Source organism: Botryllus schlosseri, chromosome 10 (assembly GCF_051294905.1).
Source record: "Botryllus schlosseri isolate E-star chromosome 10, Bs_hap1, whole genome shotgun sequence".
NCBI lineage: Eukaryota > Metazoa > Chordata > Ascidiacea > Stolidobranchia > Styelidae > Botryllus > Botryllus schlosseri.
Window position 1 is genome coordinate 27,093,965 of NC_137245.1, and position 22,864 is coordinate 27,116,828.

Consider the following 22,864-nt stretch of genomic DNA (forward strand, 5'->3'; position numbering starts at 1 on the left):
GCACCGTAACTGCCGCACCCCAAACCCTCCAATTGGGGGGGGGCTGAGCTCGAAGGTGGCCAAAAATTATTTCGTAAATTGGCATAAATTATAGTTTTTTCTTTGAAATTTATGCCACTTAAAAAAAATCGCGCGATTTAATGTTAACAAATATCTGGATTATTGGGTACTCTCCCCCAAAGAAAAAAATACGCATGATTTATACAAATGGACATTTTGGCGTCTGCCATAGACATACACAGTTTTAGGCCATGTAACATGCGTATACAAGAAGTGTGCCAGAACGATCGGCGGCGAGAAAACCTGGGCCGAAAACGACTGCCTTTATGCAGGCCGAACACTTCGATATGTATACATAAGCCAATGTTTAATTGTCCATAGGCGCCTAAATGGCTGGCCTCGAATGAGGTCGTCATCATTAGCATTACAGACTCTGATGGTGGAAGTTAAACATACTTTGACAGGTCGGTAGTTGCGAGTTCCAAGACCCATCATCCTGGCACGTGGAAGATAAGTTTCCTTTAATCTTGTATCCATCTTCGCATTTGAACACAATGCTTTCACGGACTCCCCACACCCTTCTACGTATCCCAACGTAATGAAGATGATCCCGCAGAAGAGGCAGGCGGCATTGAACTCCTGAATAGTGTGCGAGAGTTTCCGTATTCTGAAATAACCGTCAACGTCGGTATACTTACTGACGCAAGACGGTTTTCGGTGATCCCAGTGAGGGCCGATACACGTCATCTTAGAGTTTCCGCTCAGTATAAATCCTCTGCGACACGTGTAAGTTACAGATTCACCCGCTCTCATCACGCGCTTGTACTGCGTTGTTCTGGCGGCGTTTGGGACTAAATGTACCGCGCAGAGCCTGGGTAGAGCTGTGATGGAGATGAACTGTATTTAATGTCGAATTGTGTGGATTTCAGAGAATCGTTTCACCCTCGACGATGGATGCCTGGACAATGGACATCAATCAATGATAAAACATTGTGTTGAACAATAAACTTCATAATTAATTAAGCCAGCGTATGTCACAAATTCACAATCATTTCCGGGCTAGTAATGGTGAATTTGAATATGGCTCTTCGATTTGTATTGTAAAGGGTAGCAATAACTGCTGAGTTTGGCCAAGAAAATATCGTCGAGATTAACGAGCTGAAATCTTCCAGCCTATGAAGGAACTGCTTCGCACTGCTTAGACGTCATACCAGCTTGATTTCAAACACCTTGCAGCCCAGGCGGAGACGCATCGTATCACCACACATTAATAAACTTCATACGATAGCCTACATTTCATTGTGACGTCATAGCTACGTATTTTAGAACTTTGTTGTGTTGTGGCACTTTTAAAGCTAAAATTTTTGATATGCGGCTCGCACATGAAGCATGTCTGCCAACCCCTGGTATATAGTCTGCTTTCGAGATTACCGGACCACGATCGGTATATATCTATTTTGTCATCTAGTGTTTTTATGTAATCTTCTATTAGCCTATACTGTTCATTCAGTGTGCATTAGGGTTGCTCGAAAATAACTTCTTCCCCGGATTCCGGCGATTCCCTGATTGAATTATTAGGTTGCCGGAAGAACGCTGCACCAAATTTGGCTCAATTCCAACCAGTAGATGCAGATGCAATTGAAATTTTTGAATTTATTATAGTCTACAACCTAACAATCTAATCAGTGAATCCCCGGAATCCTGCAAAAAAGTTCTTTGTGAACAGTCCTACTGCTGTGCATGACTCTTCGTTACATCGTTTAGGCCCGAGTGGATGTCGTATTTCAAAAACCACTGCAAGTCGGTGCGACACCTTCCTATTTTTTCATTGTATCGCAATCTTGTAGTGTTTTGATCTGATGACATTACTAATTAACTGATACAGACCAGAATCAGGTCGCTCTGGTGTATATCAAATATCCTCGTGAAAGGCATATGTAAATCCACAGCGAACAGTATGACGGGGATAAATTATATTTTGAAATAACCAGAAACCAGCACAACGGTAATAAAATATTCCCAGGACCATGTAGGCCTATTGCTCAAACGGAACTTTGCTTGTCAAGACAGCGTCTTCAATATCTAGAGTAGAACTTTACATACTCGGCCACAACTATAAAGGGAGTAAGAACCACTGCTTTACAGGTCCTATACCCTAAATAACATGAAGTATGCATGATGTATGTGGACCGAGGTGTCGCTTTAAATTCAGCGGACATCGATATTATAGAACTATACGTTTCGCGAAACAAATATGCTTTAGACTGCAGTTCCTGCATTAGCCTGTGTTCTGCAATTACGTACGCTTGTAATTATTACTTGAGCTCATTGATTGTTTTCATGTTGCTACCTTGTTTGTTTTTTGTTTTTTGGGGTATTCATGGTGTTTGTCGACTACTATGGTCATTTACACCAGGCCGATATCCTTCTTATTTTCCGTAATTGCCGACTTATAGCACGGCCCACCTCTAGGCTTTTGTAAGACACCGCTTACGCGGATGAGGTGGCGAAGAGGAGCCTAGGTAAACCTCCAACACTTAGGTATCGGAATTCGGAAGTCGACCTCGGTCGGACTCGAACCCGCACCCATTGGTGTTGCAGCCGCGGATTACACCACTGCGCTATCTCGCCACCTGTTGATACCTTCAATAATCTATTGAGTGTCGTGTGTTTGTAAAGGTTTGTTGCTGTATCGAATTATCGTGCTCGGTGGCAATGGCCTTGTGCACCATATCGATTCGACTTGCATTGTTCAATTAACTGTCCCTTCCGGTCAGCAAAACAAATTCGATTGCTGGGGAGATCATGGTGGGATGGGTCAGGATGTTTTCTATGGAGAATAACGCGGAAAGGTTTGATCATGGATAAACGTTATCGGATTAGGGTTACCATACGTCCTCTTTCAAGAGGATTTGTCCTCTTTTTTGACTTTTTTTAAAGTGTCCTCGGAGGACGCCCTTTTGTCCTCTTTTTTGAAAATTTAGGTCATATTTAGAGCAAAATGCGAGTTATATGCCGTAAATTAGCACAGCAGGGCGAAAAGTTGACCTTTTTTTTTAGTCAACCGATCACAAAGTGGGAAGAATTCGCCGATTTTTGAGAATTCTCCGGTTTTGCAAGTCTCAAATTTCTGAAAAAGTGTCCTCTTTTTACATTTCCAAAATATGGTAACCCTACGTTATCGCAACTTTTACTTCATCGGCTCAACTTACTTCGGCGTGTGGAATAGCTGCACAACAGCATGCCGATTCAACATATCGATCCGTTTATGACTTACGTTCGCAAGATGGGAAAGCCGTCCACTGGCCGTCTCTTTTGCAAAAGCTGACTACTGACCCTCGCAATTGGGTTCCGCAACAGCATTGGAAATACAGCAAACGCCTGTTCCTCGAATATGTCAGTTGGAGGTTCGCGGGTGGTTGTCGAGCCTCGCAGCTTTCTGTAAGGGGATGGATGAGATGTATTTCTAGTCTGACTCGATACGGTTAAGAAATCGTGCAATGAGCAGTGTGGGTCGGGGTAGTTTTCTCTCTGTAACATCATTGGATGGATTCGGACTATGGATGGTAAGGGTTGGACAACTGGACTACTTCCAATTTTTCCAAATTAGATTAGAATAAAAATTACTGAATTCGGACTAATTCACAAAAATCAAGTTCAGCCCATATCTAATCCGAGCTCACTAGCTCTCTTAAGCGTGAGAATTAAAAAAGCCTGTACACGAAGCTTGGCTCGTTTCACACTATACAGTTCGCCTGTAACGTGTTCGGGAAAACCATAAATTAGATTATAAATAGGATGAGAGCAGAGAAAGATTTCACAAATTAGATTACAGGCATTCCACTGATTCCAGCATTTGAAAATTGGATTAGAATTAGAATTACAGATTCAAAGTCTTTTTTTCCAAATTAGACTATGATTAGAACTGTAGCCACACAGTTATTCCCAAATTTGATTAGATTGAGTTAGCTATACACGCGGGGCCCAAGATAACTTAAGTGATAGCTATGTTATCGCAGGCTCCGCCACACAGTTTTTCTCCAAAATACATTAGAAATTTAAATTACTGAATTCGCGAAAACTTGGACACACAATATCCGGATGTGATAATTGCATCCCGCGAGATGTCGCGTCAGAGCGCTTATCGTGTCACTTGCTTGTCGGTTTGAACGCAAACGTTGCTATGGCGAAATTTGCGACATGTACAAACACAAGTCCTCGTAATAAAGTATATTTAGACATCATAACTCGCCAAAGTCGGAAGTCGACGCGATAAAACGGCGCACTAAAGCAGGCGCAGACATTTGTAAACTTGCACTCCCTCTTCGACGAGGAATTGCGGGAATGATTCTGCCTGGTTTCAAACTTGGATAGCTAGACAATATTCAGAGCGTAATGCTGATAATCTAATTCTATTCTGATTTTACTGAAAATGCTGCAGGTGAACTGCTGTACAGTGAGAAACTTGTCATATCGAGCCTCCCGTCTACCTTGCATGTCGCATTTCACTGTTACATTTTTGTAGTGTAATGTTGATATGTAATGTATACGAATAAAGATTCTCTCTCTCTCTCTCAAACGAGCCAAGCTTGGTGTACAGGCATTTGCCATTGTGGTGCATGTGAGAATGAATTCCGTTTTGATAAATATTGAACTTGATTTGTTTTATTCTTTTTAATCCGGAATTCGATTCAATCTTCAAGTTTTTGCGAATTCACATTTTAATCTAATTTGGATAAAAGCTGTGTAGCCATAATCCTAATTCTAATCTAATTTGGAAGAGCTGATAATTTTCTAGTTTTTTTAAATTTTAGCTGGTATGACGTAGGCGGCATTGAGAAATTATTAAAAGAGAGTCTGTGTGGCGATCACGGCACCAGAAAAATCGAGAAAACATGGCAGGAAACCAAAAAAATTCCTTGTCCGTAATTTCTTAGGGCTTTGACTCCTAAGAAATGATGGATTGATGCGTATGCATTGCACTGCATAAAATCACCATTACCCGACGACGCCAGGCGTTTTCAGACGCGCCTGATAATCTTCTCTGCGTTAAAATTGAATAATATATCTATATTGAAATAAACACGTCAACCGTCAGCAACTAGCACCTCTGACGAGTGTCAGCCGAAAATATTCGGGTTTATTTCAATATGAATATTTTAATCAATTGTATATTTAACCTATGCACCTACGCATGAAGAGCTTTGCGTTAAGGAACCTAAAGTTTGGGTATGGGAAAGAACATCTAAAATCTACATACATGGCTTTAGTTTACCGAATAGCAGTGACGAGATTTCTTGAGGGCTCCCTCGATGTAGCAACAATTGCATCAAAACTCATAAGCTTAGGAGGAAATCTTGATATACATTGTATACATCGTTGGATACGAATAAGACTTTCTCCAGCCGCTCGAGCAACCTGGCGATGCGACTTCCACGTACATAAGGAGCTAATGATGACGGAAGACGTTTAAAGTACGCAAAACGCGCATGAATTCGACATTCGCTCTCTCTACCTCCTACATACTTTACCGATGTTTGCTTTTCTACCTGCTTTGATGAAGACGTCACGATTCAGAATCACGGTTGTCTGTTTACCGATCTTGTTTCGAACGGTCGCGTTCACCGATATCGCGTAGGCCTTGCTGTCCGCAAGGTCGTGTAAAATAACCTGTAACACAAAATCGAGGGGCTATTGAAACGGAAATACGGATTTAGGGATGGTGGCAACCGCAAAAGTTTGGCATATAAATAGACAATATATGGTCCATTGTGAAATTTTACGCGTGTTAACCTAGCACTAGAGACATTATGAGGTCAAAAGCTAAAAATGAAGGACCCTGCTCTATCTAAGTCAGTGGCTCTTAACCTGCGGAACGCTGACGCTAATTTACCAGACTTCGGCGATCCCCAAATTTGCTAGATCCAAAATTTACCACATTATCCAGCATTTACTACATACACTACAGTAGGGGTTCTCGATCTTTTTAACCTTGCGGACCGGCAAAACTTCAAAACAAATGTTGTGGACTGGTGAACCTTCAGAAATCGAAATTGACCCTAAATTTGGGTATGAAAAATCTATGCGACTCGAATGTAATACTGGAAACTTCCTTTAATGATGTTTTTTTGATATTAGATATTCAACTTGGTTCTATTGAAGTCAGTGAAATTAGTGTGACATTTATTGTATGGTTCGGGTGTGTGTCTTGACCGCCGGCGAGAACTAAGACTGGCTCAGTGAACCCTGATACTGCGTCAAATGCAACAGCGTTCTTCAAGTTTACTGGAAGACATCCCTCATCATAACAGTAATAACTCCGCCCGTATTAAGCTAAAATAACAGTAGGGTTGTAGGGCCTAAAAAGGAATATATTTTGAGCTCTAAGCCAATAATCCCTCTGCCAATTCGATATCTGCATTAACTATTTAAATGAAATTCATAGGTTCCACTTATTCAAGTGAGTTGTCATGCCGGATAAAGTATACTCACCCTATTATACGAACTGCATTTAATGTCTTCATACGGGACACTTTCCGTGATCGCGGTGCCAGCAACGGAGACGTCGTAGCGAACCGCGTTTGGGACCGGCGGTACGTATACCACTATTCTGTCCCTTTTTCTTCGAAATTCAAGCTTAGCGGAAGACTTTATTCCCATATCTTCTGGCTCTGTGGAACATGGGTATTGAATTTAGTACGATTTCGTCGCAATGAAATAGGCATGGTCGAAAATATATTTTCTCAGATGTGGTTACACTGTAAATCCGCAAGGTCGTATTGAACACTTCATAACACTTTTTTCTGCGTACAGACACACTTTTTGGGCATATAAACGCATTGGGCCATTATCGTCGCAACGCTTCTGCGTATTTCTCCGTTTACATGTAACACTTCGTCACTGCGGCTTATTTTCAAGAAAATTTATACTTGGTAATTTATCATCAATTTTGCATTCATAAACCATCGCTACGTTTGGAGATCACATTAAATCACGGTATATGTAAAATAATATTACTCACTTGACCCAACACTAAGTTTACGGCTAATATTTCAATGAAATATACATATTTCCCTGTGACGCAGAGGGGTCACAACCTTCGTCACGGTAGAGCGCGCTCGATTTCAGTTTGGATTTGAATTGGTGGTTCGTCAGGCTTCAGGCAGAGAGTAAGGTACACGAAAAAACTTGGCGAACTGGATAAATTGAAGCAGTTTCTGCTACCTGATGGCGTAAAGGATCATAAATTCCATGTACTGTAAGGTATGGAGATGCGGTAAATGTTATTGAATGTATGTAATGTGAGAATAGTCATAAAATTAACTCGTTTTGACATTGCAGTAACGTCGTTTGTTTTAGATGTTTTAGCAGGCTACTCATATCCCTTATTCATATGAATGTTCTTTAGATGTTTTGTAGTATATGATTCGTCTGATATTATTGCTGGATGATCGAGCTTCGAATCTGATAATATACCAGGCTGCGACCAGGTCCAGTACTACAGTACTGATGGGAAGCTGCTATAAAATTAACTTTTTTTACATATGGATAAAGGGATGTTCTCTCTATCCACACTGAAATATCACTATGTAGGCGATATTGTGGTCCATTGTGGACAAGTACTGCAATGTCAGCAATTAAATGCCGGTATGACAGTCATGCAACGGTTTTGATTGTTTTTCAACTGCAACACGTTTTACACTGTAGGCGTACTGTTTGTTCCAAGTGGTAAGGTGTTAACTAAAGCGATTTTTTTGAAATGTCAAAATAGGTCAGAATTTTGTCAAAATTGTACCGTTAGGTCAAAAATTGCCAAAATTCTTTACAAAATCAAAATTTTGTTGGCAACTTGCATTTCGTTTGTATCATAGATGATTGCACTGTCGGTGAACTTATCATTTTAAAATTTACATTTTGTAGCCTACTTTATAGTCCTACCGTTGTAGACGGACCATCGTCTGCTCATTGTGAATCATAAACTGTCAAATGAAACAAATACTCAACGTAGCCTATTGCACTATCCTAACTGAAGCGAGACTGCGTGGGCATTGGTTCTTCTATTAAAACCGTATGATGAATACTTGCAATGTAGACAACTTTGTCATAATGAGAGAGAGAGTGCAGTGTACGCACAACTTCAGTGTTGCCGGCCAACAACTGCAGCTGGTGAACGTTCTTTCTTCATTCTTGCCAAGCTACTTAGTTAGGACAGACACTTTCTACCCGAAAATGTAGGAAAGTATCTTTCGTTGTACTACAACAAATTTTTAATTATTTCTACCATAATACGAGATGTAACTAATACTAGAATTATTCATGGGTCCAGATTTCGATAAAATAAGTTCTTTTTCATATAAAAATTTGTCAATTTTCATGCTAAAAGATTCTTTCAGATCAAATTACTTCGGAAGAACAGACAGCTCCAGCCAGAAATAAAGATAGGTTCTGGTAATACAATTCTAACACTATGTGAGAAACACCTAATTTAAGTACATGGGGTCAAAATTAAGTTTTTCATCATCAAAATATGTGTGAATTTGAATTTTTTAGTCAAAATCTTACCTTTTTAGGTCCAAAAAATCGCCCCAATAATAGCACAGCCAAACAAACAATCTTTTCAACAAACCATGGATTACAAGGGGTAGTATTTGTTTTGCCCAATCCCCAAATTTGACTTTTCTGAGTTTATTGTGATACGGTAACTGAACTAAACTCTATTTTGCAGGTAGTATGTATTGAACTTGGCACCTTTTTGAAATGCATTTGCTGTATGGAATACTGGTAAGCATCACGGTGTTTTCTAAGTGAACTGGTATATCCTTAGAGAATGAATTTGATTCTGTTGCAATCGGTTATCTTTGTGAAAAAGATTTTTATGAAAGTTTGCTGGTAAAATTTCACAAAAATTGTTAACAATCCAGGAAGTATACTAACTGTGCCAGAGTAAAATTGGTGGTAACGTCATGTGCAACTTTCCATTCCATTACTCAATTATTTTATGAAATACACCCTTCTGTCACGCACAACTTATTGCAGAAAAAAAAACTGTATCCAGTATGATATCTGCGTGATTACTGAGCAGTTCAATTGAATTGCGAATTTTTGCAACAAATATTTTCTTTTCAATAGTCTTGGATTGATCCTCAAATTCGTTCAACTGATGTCCACTCTTTAAAAAGAGCCCCCTGGGTCTACCGTGCCTGCGCTATCAGACAATGTTGACAGTGACGCGAGGAGTCGTTCGTAACGGGTTTTGTGCCGGCACAGTCATCTTACGTGATACAGACCTTTGTCTCAAGAGCCCATGGATACATGTGATTATGTAAGCCTATTTTTTCATTTTATATATCACCATTGATTATGTAATTTGCTGGTTTTTGCAGTCCTACTTTTCTCACGATCTATCTCGCAGAGTAGCTTACGGGCTATTCGATATGAGCTGAAAAAGGCTTCATCTGTGTACACTGCACAGTAAAGTGTACCCTGAACTGTGTACACTGAACAGAGATGTAGTTGAACGTAATGAGCTCGTGTAACTTGTACTTTAACTATTGCTTACTGAACTATAATGGGCTAGGTCAGTGGTTCTCAACCTGGGGGGCTGAGCACCTCTCCTGCGCTTCTGTAACCTATCTGTGTGAAATATTTATATTTACTTCTGCATCAAATTTACAATTTTCCTTTGTAATGTTTCGTATTTTCTAGGAGCAGCATTTGGATTTGACCAGTAAAAAAAAGATCCGCCATGGCACGCCACGAATCAGGGACTCATCAAGCCTGGGTTGCGGCTGATGGAAAGAATATGAAAAATGCCCTAATGTGCAGGTAGTATGTATTGCAATTGGCACCTTCTTGAAATGCATTTGTTGTTTTAAATCCTGGTAAGCATCGCGGTATTTCGTAAGTAAACTGGTATATCCTTAGATAATGAATTTGATTCTGCTGCATTTGGTTATTTTTATGAATGTTTGCTGGTAAAATTCCACTAAAATGATTAACAATCCAGGAAAGTATGCTACTCGTGCTGTAGTAAAATTGGTGGTACGGTCACATGCAACTTTCCATTACAATAATTATTTGTTCTATCAAAGACACCCTTTTGTCACATACAAATGTATCCAGTGTGATATCTGCGTAATACTGAATGCCGGTGACGTGATATTTTGTGATACGATTTTTGATGTACAACGTTTTTTCGAGTTCTCTACCAGTTACTGACGATTACCCCTGACGAGTCTCAGCCGAAAATATTCGGGCTCATTTCAATATGCATATACTATTCAATTTTATATTGAAGTTTTGCACCTCGAAGAAGCTGTTCGAATATTGAATAGTTCCCTTGTATTGCAAATTTTTGAAACAAGTATTTTCTTTTCAACAGTCTTGGATTGATCTTCAAATTCATCCAACTGGTGTCGACTCTTCGAAGAGACCCCCTGGTTCTACCGTGCCTGTGCTAACAGACAATGTTGATAGTGACGTGAGGAGTCATCTGAACAGATTTTGTGCCGGTGCAGTCATCTTTTGCGATAATACTTTTGCCTCAAGAACCCATGGAAACATGTGATCATGTAAGTCTATTTACTCATTTCATATATCACCATTGATCATGTAATGTGCTGGTTTTTGCAGTCCTAATTTTCTTAATAACTATCTATATATGCGATATGAGCTGAAGAGAGGCTTGATCTGTGTACATTGAACAGAGGTGTTGTTGAATGTAAAGAGCTGGGGTAACTTGTATTTAAACTACTGCTTACTGATCTATACTTGGAACATCAAATTGAGATCATTTCCCATGTCGTGCTAATTCCAAATAATTTCGTTAATTAAATTTAATCAGGAAGGAAGTATTTTGAAAGATTGAGAACAATTACAATTACTGCAATGAAGGAAAAGTATTCAACACCTTCAAAGTTTTTTGTACTAAAGACAACCAATGTGTCCTTTGTCTGGTCAATTATTGTAATGGAAATCCAAACCCATAGGAATAACGATTCTACTATATTTATTTTCGGATCTTGTTTGCAATCAATTACATTTTCAGCAAAACGAGTTTGATGAAGTCAACTGTCTTCTTCTCCAAGCCAAATTGAGAGACAAGCAAATACAATCCAAGACCCAAGCGCATGTCTTATTGAAACAGGTATCGTAATCTTTCTGTTTTGTGGACCATACAAATATACATAGACCGTTCATAGACGTTGTGCTATAAATTTCATCCTGAGTTACAGTTCTGCATTCTCACTGTGGCCTGTGCGTCTGAATGTCAATGTAAATGTCAAAATGGCCGAATTGAAAAAAGCGCGGACCTAATTCAAGATATTTTTATTAGTCGTTATGCGAATTTTAGTCCTTGTCAGTGATAGGATTTCACATGTACCCGAGCGCCTTTCCTGCGCTTGTGTAACCTGCATGTGTGAAATATTTATATTTATTTCTGCATAAAATTTAGAATTTTCATTGACATATTCAAAACTTTGGAATTTAATCACATTTTCAAGGAGCACAACTTGGAGTCGACCAGTAGAAAAGAAGCAAACACCATGCTAATTCCAAATAATTTCGTTAATTAAATTTAATCAGGAAGGAAGTATTTTGAAAGATTGAGAACAATTACAATTACTGCAATGAAGGAAAAGTATTCAACACCTTCGATAAGATGTCACAAAGTCTTTACTAAAGACAATCAATGTGTCCTTTGTCTGGTCAATTATTGTAATGGAAATCCAAACCCATAGGAATAACGATTCTACTATATTTATTTTCGGATCTTGTTTGCAATCAATTACATTTTCAGCAAAACGAGGTTGATGAAGTCAACTGTCTTCTTCTCCAAGCCAAATTGAGAGACAAGCAAATACAATCCAAGACCCAAGCGCATGTCTTATTGAAACAGGTATCGTAATCTTTCTGTTTTGTGGACCATACGAATATACATAGACCGTTCGTAGACGTACATAGAAGTTCTGCTATAAATTTCATCCTGAGTTACAGTTCTGCATTCTCACTGTGGCCTGTGCGTCTGAATGTCAATGTAAATGTCAAAATGGCCGAATTGAAAAAAGCGCGGACCTAATTCAAGATATTTTTATTAGTCGTCATGCGAATTTTAGTCCTTCTCAGTGATAGGATTTCACATGTACCCGAGCGCCTTTCCTGCGCTTGTGTAACCTGCATGTGTGAAATATTTATATTTATTTCTGCATAAAATTTAGAATTTTCATTGACATATTCAAAACTTTGGAATTTAATCACATTTTCAGGGAGCACAACTTGAAGTCGACCAGTAGAAAAGAAGCAAACATCATGGCACGCCAAGAATCAGAGATTGACCGATCCTGGATTGTAGCTGATGCCAAGAATATAAAACTGCTTCAGTGAAAATGAAGTATTCAGAAACATTGTTGACGTTTTGAGCTACTATGCATTGGATTGTCATACCCTGAAGGAGTGGTTCTCAAACAGGAGAAAGCATTTGAAGGGGCGTGAACCCGCTGTCAACTAAAATCTTTTTCGCACATGGCAGCTTCTACTTATTTCTCTGTGTATGGTCAGAATTTAATATTTGAATATTCTCTCATCAACAACTATTACCGTCACTGCCATCCAACTATCAGTTGGGATTTTTAGCGTTCTGGTTGCTTTTTTTAATTTCATGATACGACGATAAGGGGTGTGTGAATTTTTTTGCTATCATGCGTGTCCAAATATGTTCATGAACCAGGGCCCTGATGACTTCCAGATTTCATATTTTGCAGCAGACTGGCAAATAACAACAAAATCTTTTCTGTAAATCTGCAAAATTTGTATGGACTCAAAGAAACGATTTCTTTGTTATTTAAACAAAAGTGATTGGCATTAACCTGATATAAATCCTTGTAATGCAAGCCCAAAAATATTTTTGATGCGTGGTTAGCAGGCCCAATTTCATTAAAAGTAAAAAAATACTTTGTTACTTGTTTATCGTGGTAGTGGTAGTGAAACTGATATATTCATTGTTTGTTTTTTTACAATAAAATTAGAAATTTACAAGCCATAATTTGATCAATTATAAATATGTTTTAATGATTTGTGTTGATCATGTTTTCCGTTAACGGATGTAACCAATGAATTTGATTCCATGCCATTGTCATGAAAGTTAAAGATACTAAATGATATTTTGTTATCACTATCCCTAATTCCCTATGCATTCATTTTCATGATTGAACGAGTTGCATGATATTTGTAGTGAGTTTGCTCTTGATCATTTGTGATGTTCGTGATTTCATGGACTATTCCGGAAACGGTTTCAACTGCTGATCTGAATTTATGAAACCCTGTCACAACAGCTATTGGAAATTTCAATGTTTGCACGTATTTAATCACCAAGGTTGGGTATTATAAGCGTCATCTATTCATGAATCAATAAAATCTGATTTTATTTTGAGCCCTGCGTTCCGGTGACTAGTCAACCAGCCACTTTGAGGCTGAACACTTTTTAGGTAAACACTTTTAATTTAAACACTTCGCAACACTTCTAGGCGTTCAATTTTTGGATCACGTTTCGTGTTCAATTTTCCGGGTTGAGTAACACTTCAGAATTTACAGTGTAGTAAAACGTACATATATATACTTTTAAATAAGCGATTAAACGTTAAACCACGTTTCCTAGACAAAATACTGAAAATAATGTATTTCTACGGTATATGGGAGACCATAATAATAATACAAAGCCAGTGCGCCGAATTGTAAACACCAAATTATAATCACTTTCTCGTCGGGTATGGCGACTCGTCATATGGACTATGGAGAGTCGCTGGTAAGCTAAATACAATCCAGAATGTTACGGGATGTATTGACTCTCAAAATATCGATTCTCCGAAATGACCATTGATCGTGATGCGGAATTGCGTCTGTAATGATGACGATTAAGCTCCCAATTACTAATCGTCGAATTCACGAGAAATCATCGATAATTGTACGATTATCACCGACGGTAATGATTTTACAATTCAATGCGTCGGTATTAACCAACGTCCAACACGTTGCCTTAAGAATGTGTAACACAGTGTATCTTGAATAAAGTAAAATCTTTGTCGGTTACATTTTACCGTATATATGCTAGACTAAACTAAGCATCAAGAATTACTATCGATTCGATATTATTTTACACTGCGGAAGACCATGAACCCGGAGTTGGCGAGTCGTATCTTCCAAAACATTTATACAAAGCTGCGCACGGTATAGTGAGAATGAATGACATTTATATGAAGTCGTGATCGACTCACAGTGTAATAAAATAGGTATGGTCGAAAAAATACCAAATCATCATCAACGCCACGTAAATCGGGCATTGTATTCTTGGCGGTCGCATAAAAGCTACATATTTTAAAGTCCGCGTCACGCATGCCATTGTGACGTTGTAACGAGTGATAGTCGAGTCTATAATACTCACAATCGAATCAGTCAGCCCCTACTAGGGGTACATCCGGTCCGATTACTCAGTTTTGCTATTGTAGTGTCCTATATATTATGAAGAATCGAGAAAATCACACATGGACTTCGATCCAGACCATTTTTCTACGGCACGGACTGATTCAAGCGAGGGAGGCTCAACGTTCAACAACACCGCTTCCGCGCGAACTCTTAGCCAGAGTTAGAAAACCAGAAAAATCGTCAGTTTTTCCGAATCGGATTAGAATTAGAATTACTGAACTCGCAAAAACTTGGAAATTGAAAAAAATACTACAAAAAACAAGCTCAATTTATATCAAACCAGAGTTGATTCCCATAAGCACGAGAATGGCAAATGTCTGTACGCCAAGCTTGGTTCGTTTCGCACGATACAGTTCTCCTGTAGCATTTTCAGGAAGACCAGAAATAGGCTAGTATTGAGATGAGCACAGAAGATTTCACAAATTAGATCAGAGATGAATTATCGGCATTTCGATCGAATTTGTGTTAGACAACTGAAATTATATAGTTATCTAGTTATTAAGGCAAGTTTTTGCAACTTTTTTTACAACTTGTAGCAGCTTCATACATACTCAGATAGGGAGATTTAAGCTGTTTAGCGCAACTTTTTGCAAATTTTCTTCATATTTTTCACGCAACTCTTTGTAACTTTTTCGATTTTTCATGAAACTTTATGCAACTTTTTCGAATTTTCATGCAAAATTTGGCAAGTTTTTGATTTTTCGTGCAACTACGTTACCTGTTTACTGGAAATATTTGGCACTACATGTGAAAAGATCACTTGTTGCTTGAATTTGAGATCCTTTTTGAATTTACGTACATTCAGGCTAGACCGCCGAAAATTATATTTCAACCGGGTCATTTGTTTTCAGGCTATTGATTTTGTTGAAGTCACCAACACTTACCTTTGCTACAGGGCCTTGGATACGGATCGATTCTAGTATCTTATACCCTAATAATTTCAAGGATCTTGTTCATAAATGCAACTTCTTAGTACAACTTTTGTGAAAAACAAATGCCACTTTCCACGGATTTGACTGCAACAAAAACCTACCCTACTAATTATCCTTACCTATGTATTCATAGAACGTGCTCCGTCCCTGTTTCGTGTTAAAATCGATGGCTGTATCGTGCTCGCTGTAGATAGAGATTGATCCTTTCTCCAAGCAATCGAGTATGAGGAATTTCGGAGTCATCATCACCAACGTGTCCTGTGCCAATGCGCCGACTGACCTGCCATCATCACGGATCAGATCTGCAATTAGATGGTTCCACGTCATATTTGGTTGAATGTTGACTTGTAAAAAATATGGATATATGCATCATCTACGCACGATTTGAAAACTAAAGCAGCAGAGTCGTGACAGAGGCTTAGCAATGCCATTGGCGTGGCTACCATATTAGTTGATATCTTTTCAATATCGGAATCTGGTTTGTTTTGAATTCATGAAACGACTAATAATTCCACCACTGAAATAAGTTATCCAAGAATAAAACCAAAAGAGAAAATGTTCCCAGACCGGGAATCGAACCCGGGCCGCGTGGGTGAGAGCCACGAATCCTAACCACTAGACCACCTGGGAAACGCTCCCGACGAAGCTAAACGTTAGGACATAATGTTCGAAGCTGCTTTATGATCGATATGCTCAAGCTCATGTTCGATTTAGAAGTGCTATATAGCAACTACATGTGCAATTTTATATAGGTAAGTCAAAGTGAGCACGGATCTCGCAAATGACTTCACAATGGCCCAGTGAATGTATCGTTACTTGACTGATTATTATTAGTCTGGTGTCGCAGTCTGAGGTTGCTGGACAAATAATTTATTATTAACAATGTCATCATTTCAATACACCACAAGACTGCGATACCATGAAAAGATAGGAAGGTGTCGAAACGACTTGGAATAGTCTTCGAAATCAGACGCCCACCCGGGCTTAGGCAATGTAAAAAAGGAGGCACGAGCGCACAGTGCACACTGAATGGGGTAAAAAAAATAGTAAAAAGCAAAAGAAGATAATATAAAAGGACAGGCGACAAAAAGTGGTGGCATGTGTCTGAAGGCGAAATCGATATGTCAGGTCGTGGTTCGTTAAACATTATTTCACTTTATCGCAATGTTGTGATGATTTGAAGTGACGAAACGACTGTATTATTGAACTGAAAAGGACATTTCTTCCCAATAAGCTAGGCGTAATTGGCTTATCTCGCCGCAGAGGCGAGCTAGGAACAATGTAACAGCAGGATATCCAGGGGAATAACGTCGGTATTATTATGATGAGCAATGAGCATCAATGTTGAACGACCGCTATCGATTCTCATACGCGATATATCGGCCGCAGTATTAATACAAACAACAATAACAATGGTCAGATTGTATTTTTTTCTGAACATGACACACACAATGTACAATGCGATAAGATGCGATGTAATGAACAGATAGGAGGATGCCGAACGACCAGTTGCGGTCTGGCATCCACCTCGACCTAGCTGCCCGATGTCACAGTTCTTTCTTCGATTGTAATCTCTATCCCGCGGCTATTTGTTGCTCTTTCCATTCCTCTGTCCATTCATCGCGTCTTTCTCTAGACTTTTTTTGTCACAGGATCTTAGCAAACTACGACTACGACTACGCTATCTCCCCCGTATTATAGGCCTGTACGTTGATAACTTGCAATACATAAAACACTCGCCTCCGTCCGCAGTTATCCGAAGCCCGTCCTCCTCCGACGAAACAGTCGCCCGCGAATCGGCCACGTTCAAATGGATGTCTTCGGTGACGCCGTTATCCTGCGTAACGCGCATGTACCGCTCTATCAGTGGGGAGCAGTTCGCTCGAGATTTGTAAAGAAGAATGACTTTGTTGCCTTCTTTAATGACGTAACGCGTGCCGTTTGACGTTCCTGCACGAATGAACAGCATAAAGTTAGCCTATATTATTATGTCGAACACACACCTACTGACTAGGGCATGGCACATTGATTCGGTGCCAAGGTGAAGATAGGGGTCTGATTTCAAAGACTACTCCAAGCCGGTTCTACGTCTTCCTATCTTTTCATTGTATCGCAATCTTGTGGTGTATTGCACTGATAAAAAGTCGGGTATTATACCCATACGCGACTGACCGCTAAGAGTTAATTTATCGTCGAAAATTATAGTTACGATGCTATTTACCATTGTAGAAGCCTTGAAACCTCGATAGGTGGTATCGCAGCATACGAAACGCACGGTACAAAGCTACGCTCTTAGCGTTAAGAGCGCGTATATTCGCAACCAAAAGCGAAAATAACAAATGGGGATGATTAGGAGGGGTGAAAACATACAAATGGAGCGATAGGGGGCGGAAATGTTAGAACGTTCAGTCAGATATATTTAATTACCCCGATACCGGCACAAAATACACGTAAATCTTGTTATTCTGGAACTGCCTCTAAAGTTGACTAATAAATGAAGCCGGAAGGTCAACTCGCCACAAACTATCCTCAGATACCGGGATTTTCAGAGTTGACCGTGACAAGTTGACCTTTTTTTTAGTCAGTTTACCAGAGATCAGCCTCGGCTGTGCAATTTTCCCGTTTATATGTCCTCCTTCTCGGATCGGAAAATATGGTGCGCGATAAATATTTGTCGAGCTTGATAAGGGGGCGATGAAAAGGTTGGGTTTGGTGTAGCACTGGTGTATAATCACACCCATATATCACGTGTGATGCAGAGGTGTGAATACACACCTCTTTTGCTGAGGTTGTACTGTTAAGTGTACAGACTGTACACACGTTTGTGGAAATGGCATATATGCGAAGTCGTGTGACTCGTGTCGTGATCCACACGCAGCATTGTCAGATAATGCTTTAAAATAAGCATGGTCTCAAAATCTCAAATGAGCTGTAATTTGATATAGAACTGGTATCATATTCTTTGTGGTCACATAAAAGGTACATATTTCAACTTCACACATCTTTCACGCAGCCATAGCGTCATAATGGATCTATAAATCAGATGTACCTCCGTAGTTGATGTACGAGTCTACGAAGCCGTCTCCCGCGATTCGATACGACGAAGTTACAATATCTTTTGCGTCGACTTTAAAACGGTAATGCACCACGGGTCTTAGGCGATCGTCTCTCAGAATTCGGATTAATTGAAGATCTTCGAATGGTAAGTCAAGGCTTGCGTAACATTGCGCTATCCTGGTCAGCGTTGAGTTCCATTCAGCGCCGTTTGCTCGAGAATAGCCTTTATGATGCGATGGCGTTTTCAACGTAACCCGCCCAAACACGGAGGGAAGGTCTGTTCGAAAATGAAAAAATACTGTTTCACATGAAACAATGAAAACTCTGGATTTATTCTCATTGTTACTTTGCGTGACATTTATTCAGGAGATCTTGTGTAAATCAACATTCCCGCACAACCTCGGACTGATGTAACCCCGTGACAGTGGGATATCAGCGCCTGTTAACTCACTTTTGTGTAGGCCTACTACGGTTATTTCTTTGGTCATTTCTGCAAGCAATTCGACGTATCTGGATCTGTGGCGATATGTTATCAGTAAGGCGATTATTTTTTGAAATAAAAAACGAAGAACTTTACGTTTTTTGACATTAATAAACTTTCATGACAAAATTGAAGAACTCAAGTGGTTAAGTTACGCAATATTGTATTAAAATTCGAAAGTTATTGCAGTACAATCAAAAATACATGCGTCTATCATTTTGTACCCAGGTTTCATCGCCGACTATCTTTTTGCGAGTGCAGACGCGAAGTCGCATGTTGGACGACACGTTCTCTCATAATTGGGAATGTAGTTGGACTCAATCCTGTAAATTGGCCGTATTTTTAATTTTCAGGAGGGGCTACCAATGCAGTATACTGGGTGAAAATAAATCGCGTGAAGTGCTAAGAAAGATTTACAGTCAAATAAATCTGCCAGGAAATACTGTACTTTATGGTCATTCACGAAGATGTACAAAAAATATAGCTGGCCCCCTGGCTACGACAATGCGTCGGAACTGATGATTTGGTCATCAACACCCCAAGTTTCGCGGTCAGGCTAATGAAAGTTTTGGTTGGCCTTGCAAGTTCGCATTGAACTACCATTGAAATATATATTTTTCGATAATATAACTAATTTTGAGAATTACCTCGCCCGCCACTTAAAACCATTTCGCGATCCACATGTTACCCGCGAGCCACGGTTTGGCCGTCACTGCTATAGGCATAATATAATTGGATTTTCGTGGAAATAAGACGAAACTCCAAACAGCAGGAACAAGCTTGACTGCGTGCGGTGTATACATCCAGCATGGAGTGCGCATGATCGTATGCATATTTGTTCATCAAGACGTCCCAAATACCGTACAGTCGGCTGCAAACACAGCCATTGTTCTTTTTCATGGTTTTGACTTCGTGGTAAGTGGGCGAGATATTTTCGAACATCGCCAAGGGACGTGTCTCGGGGAGCGTATAAAAGGGGTGAGTTGGGTACAGTTTTGAGGGTTTGAACCGACTTAATCTCAATATCATATATTCAAGTTGATATCTTTCTTGGCGAAAGAGATGAATCGCTAAATGAGAGTGGGACTGATATCATTATGAACCCGAATATTTTCGGCTGATACTCGTCAGGGGTAATCGTACGCTAGTAGTAGGGAATTGGAAAGAACATTGTATATTAAAAATCGTAACAATTATCTTTGAAATTCTCTACTAGTTACTGACAATTACGATGTCAGCCGAAAATATCCGTGTTTATTTCAATATGAATAAGTGTATATTGAACTTCTGAACCTATTCAAATACCAGATAACACAGGATAAACATATCTTGCTGTGTTTTGAAATGATGAAATAAGAACTGAAAAGAACCTGTGCGGAATTTCTTCGACTCAGTCCAGTCCAACCGGTCCGTTCCTCGCGTTTCGCTCCTCTGCGTCGGGAATATTAACAGCTGATAACCCGTTCCTGGTTTCAATCCGAGTATTCTTAAAGATGTTATGATTTCAATCAGCACGCCTGATTGGCCGAGACACAGAAACGGATGCACCGTCGTTACAATATCGTGAAACATAATGATCACAAATTAATTCTACCGTCTGTATCCTAGAAACATCGCCATGCTTTCAATCCTCTGACTGTAAACCAGACTTGTACAAACTGCTAATATAGTTTGAAGAAACTCAACCAACTTCTGGTTATTTTACTAGTTCTAGTTTAATTTAAAATTTAAAAAAATTGAGTACCGGTAGCTCTATTTCTAGTTCTAATGAAAGGTGAGTAGTTATAGCTCTAGTTCTAGTTGCACATTTAATAGAACATACAGTTGCCAAACGACTAGAAACACGTGCCATCGTTTGACGTGAATCGTGATTCCGGTGTTCTGTTGTGTAATTTTCTTGCAGCCATTGCTAGCTCAGAGTCACCACTGCTATCAGTGCTGTAGTCAGGGCTGGGTTTTAGGGGGTGTAGATAGAAACCTCTCCCGTTTCAAACTTGAACTGATGTTGGTGTGGGAAACCGATCTGATTCAGATGAAGAGTTGCTTTGGAATTGAATCTAGTTATGATAGGGTTACAATATTTCGGAAATCTGAAAAGAGGACATTTTTTCATACTTTACAGACTTGCAAAACCGGAGAAAAATCCTGAAAATGGTAAATTTTTTCCACTTCGTGGTCGGTTGACAAAAACAAAAAGGTCAACTTTCTCGCTCAGTGCCCAAAATACAGTTTTTCTTCCGCGTTATTAGGTGGTTTACTAAAAAAAGGTCAACTCCCGAAATACCCGCCGGAAGTACTTCGGTGCTGATTTACGGCATCTCAGTCGAATTTGGCCGTAAATTTGACCAAAATTCTCAGGAAAGAGGAAAAAGGGGTGTCCTGCGAAGACGCTTTCAAAAAAGTCAAAAATGAGGACAAATCCTCTTATAAGAGGACGTATGGTAACCCTAAGTTATGGCTGTATTTTAGATTATTCAGTTCTAGTTGCAAGTTTTGAAAAGTGAGTAGTTCTAGTTTTATTTCTAGTTGCGCATTTTCAACACCCAGTATATCTACACGTCTGCTGTGAACTATTTCCTCGGCAAATCTAATTGACCCTTCTTATGTGCGCACTGCGCAGCATGCGGAGATGACGATTTAGTGTTAGTGTTTTCATACCACCTACATACCTCGACGAAGGCAGCTTGAGTAAATAGTCTAGTTCTTAACGGATTACAGTCCGCACGAACACAATACGCCTTCGGTAAACTATGGGCGTCGGGATCATGAAGCTACGGGATCATAACATTGACCCGGTTATCATGTACGCACCAAAGGCCACGGACCTAGTGTAGTGTAGCAAAGGACGTATACCCTAGGACCTAGGCCCCTCTATAGGAGTACCATTCGACCGGGCATATACGCTAAAAGGTATAGGCCTATAGTTTAGAAGTTTTCTGAAGCGATATTTGCCTCCATGCAAAAGTATAGGTAAAATATTATACTCCATTAAGTAGCCTATCATTGTTTTACTACACCCGATTAATCCTATAATTATGGACAATTAGCTTAATATTGCGAATATATTGAAATACTTTGCTACATTAATCGATTGTGTTGTTGATGATATAACTATCAGCTTGTGGCCCGGAATACCTTGGTTGTTATCAGCACCATAACACGATTTTACTAATTCAATAATTATTATTCACACAAAGTCACAACCAGAGTTTGAAATTTGTGAATGCTCATTTTTATTGATGTATGCCATACTAAATCAGAAAATATTATAGTTTTAACTCATGGGCAAATTTTGTGTTACAAAGTGTTATATTCAATGAGCAATTTACTATGCCACTCAGATGCGCTGAATCCTCATCTACATCTTAAGTCGATAAAACTTATTGTTCGTGTACAAATGAGTCATTTAGCTGAGTGACGAAACGACTGACCCGAAACAGGAAATGTTGATTTTATATAAAATCGATTGGGTCCGCATACTATGGTTACTAATCTTCCTCAGATTGACCTTGCTATAGTTGGAATATCATTCATAGCATCGGTGTTATTGTGACAGCGGAATACAACAGTGACTTGTGCGCGGTGAACCTTGTGCGCTTCTGAATTGTTCCAACCTTCCCACTAGCGTAGCAAAATATTCATTCGTTCTATTGTCAGAAACCACATGACCATCGACGTATTAAAGTAAAAATTTGGAAGGCGAGAAGTGACTTGACCTCACTAATAAATTATGACGCAACTTACGGCGAAACTGCCGAATCGCGAAGTGCTTCCATATATAGATATTCTATGTTTCTCAGAATGCATGATATATTAAATCGCGTGTAAGCCTATAACCTTTGACCGCAAGCGATACCGTGCAATGCGTCCCTTCGTCCATTAGCATCTCGCGTCATTCCATAAATCAGTGAAGACT

General features: G+C 39.5%; 1 protein-coding gene, 1 long non-coding RNA gene and 1 other non-coding gene across 5 annotated transcripts in view; 1 reads left to right on the forward strand and 2 right to left on the reverse strand.

Annotated features, from left to right (window-relative positions):
* Positions 1-22,864, reverse strand: part of LOC145448250 (uncharacterized) — a 30,757-nt gene that overhangs the window by 2,991 nt on the left and 4,902 nt on the right. Inside the window, exons 3-11 of the mRNA XM_080326613.1 lie at positions 20,319-20,434; positions 18,460-18,744; positions 17,151-17,360; positions 15,530-15,712; positions 6,493-6,671; positions 5,550-5,670; positions 3,278-3,439; positions 699-881; positions 457-639 (exon numbers count right to left, since the gene is read on the reverse strand). Of these exons, the coding sequence (XP_080182739.1) occupies positions 457-639; positions 699-881; positions 3,278-3,439; positions 5,550-5,670; positions 6,493-6,671; positions 15,530-15,712; positions 17,151-17,360; positions 18,460-18,744; positions 20,319-20,434 (1,622 nt within the window). The remainder of the gene's footprint in view (positions 1-456; positions 640-698; positions 882-3,277; positions 3,440-5,549; positions 5,671-6,492; positions 6,672-15,529; positions 15,713-17,150; positions 17,361-18,459; positions 18,745-20,318; positions 20,435-22,864) is intronic.
* On the forward strand, positions 7,249-12,698 carry LOC145448258 (uncharacterized). Of its 3 annotated transcripts, XR_013917843.1 has the most exons (8): positions 7,249-7,263; positions 8,726-8,781; positions 9,130-9,322; positions 9,706-9,825; positions 10,382-10,571; positions 11,048-11,146; positions 11,801-11,899; positions 12,267-12,698. It is a non-coding gene; the product is annotated as an uncharacterized LOC145448258 (long non-coding RNA). The 3 variants fall into 3 exon arrangements; XR_013917842.1 differs by lacking the exon at positions 7,249-7,263 and having other exon boundaries at positions 8,429-8,781; positions 12,267-12,696; XR_013917844.1 differs by lacking the exons at positions 7,249-7,263; positions 11,048-11,146 and having other exon boundaries at positions 8,431-8,781; positions 12,267-12,697.
* On the reverse strand, positions 15,969-16,040 carry Trnae-cuc (transfer RNA glutamic acid (anticodon CUC)). Its single transcript has one exon. It is a non-coding gene; the product is annotated as a tRNA-Glu (tRNA).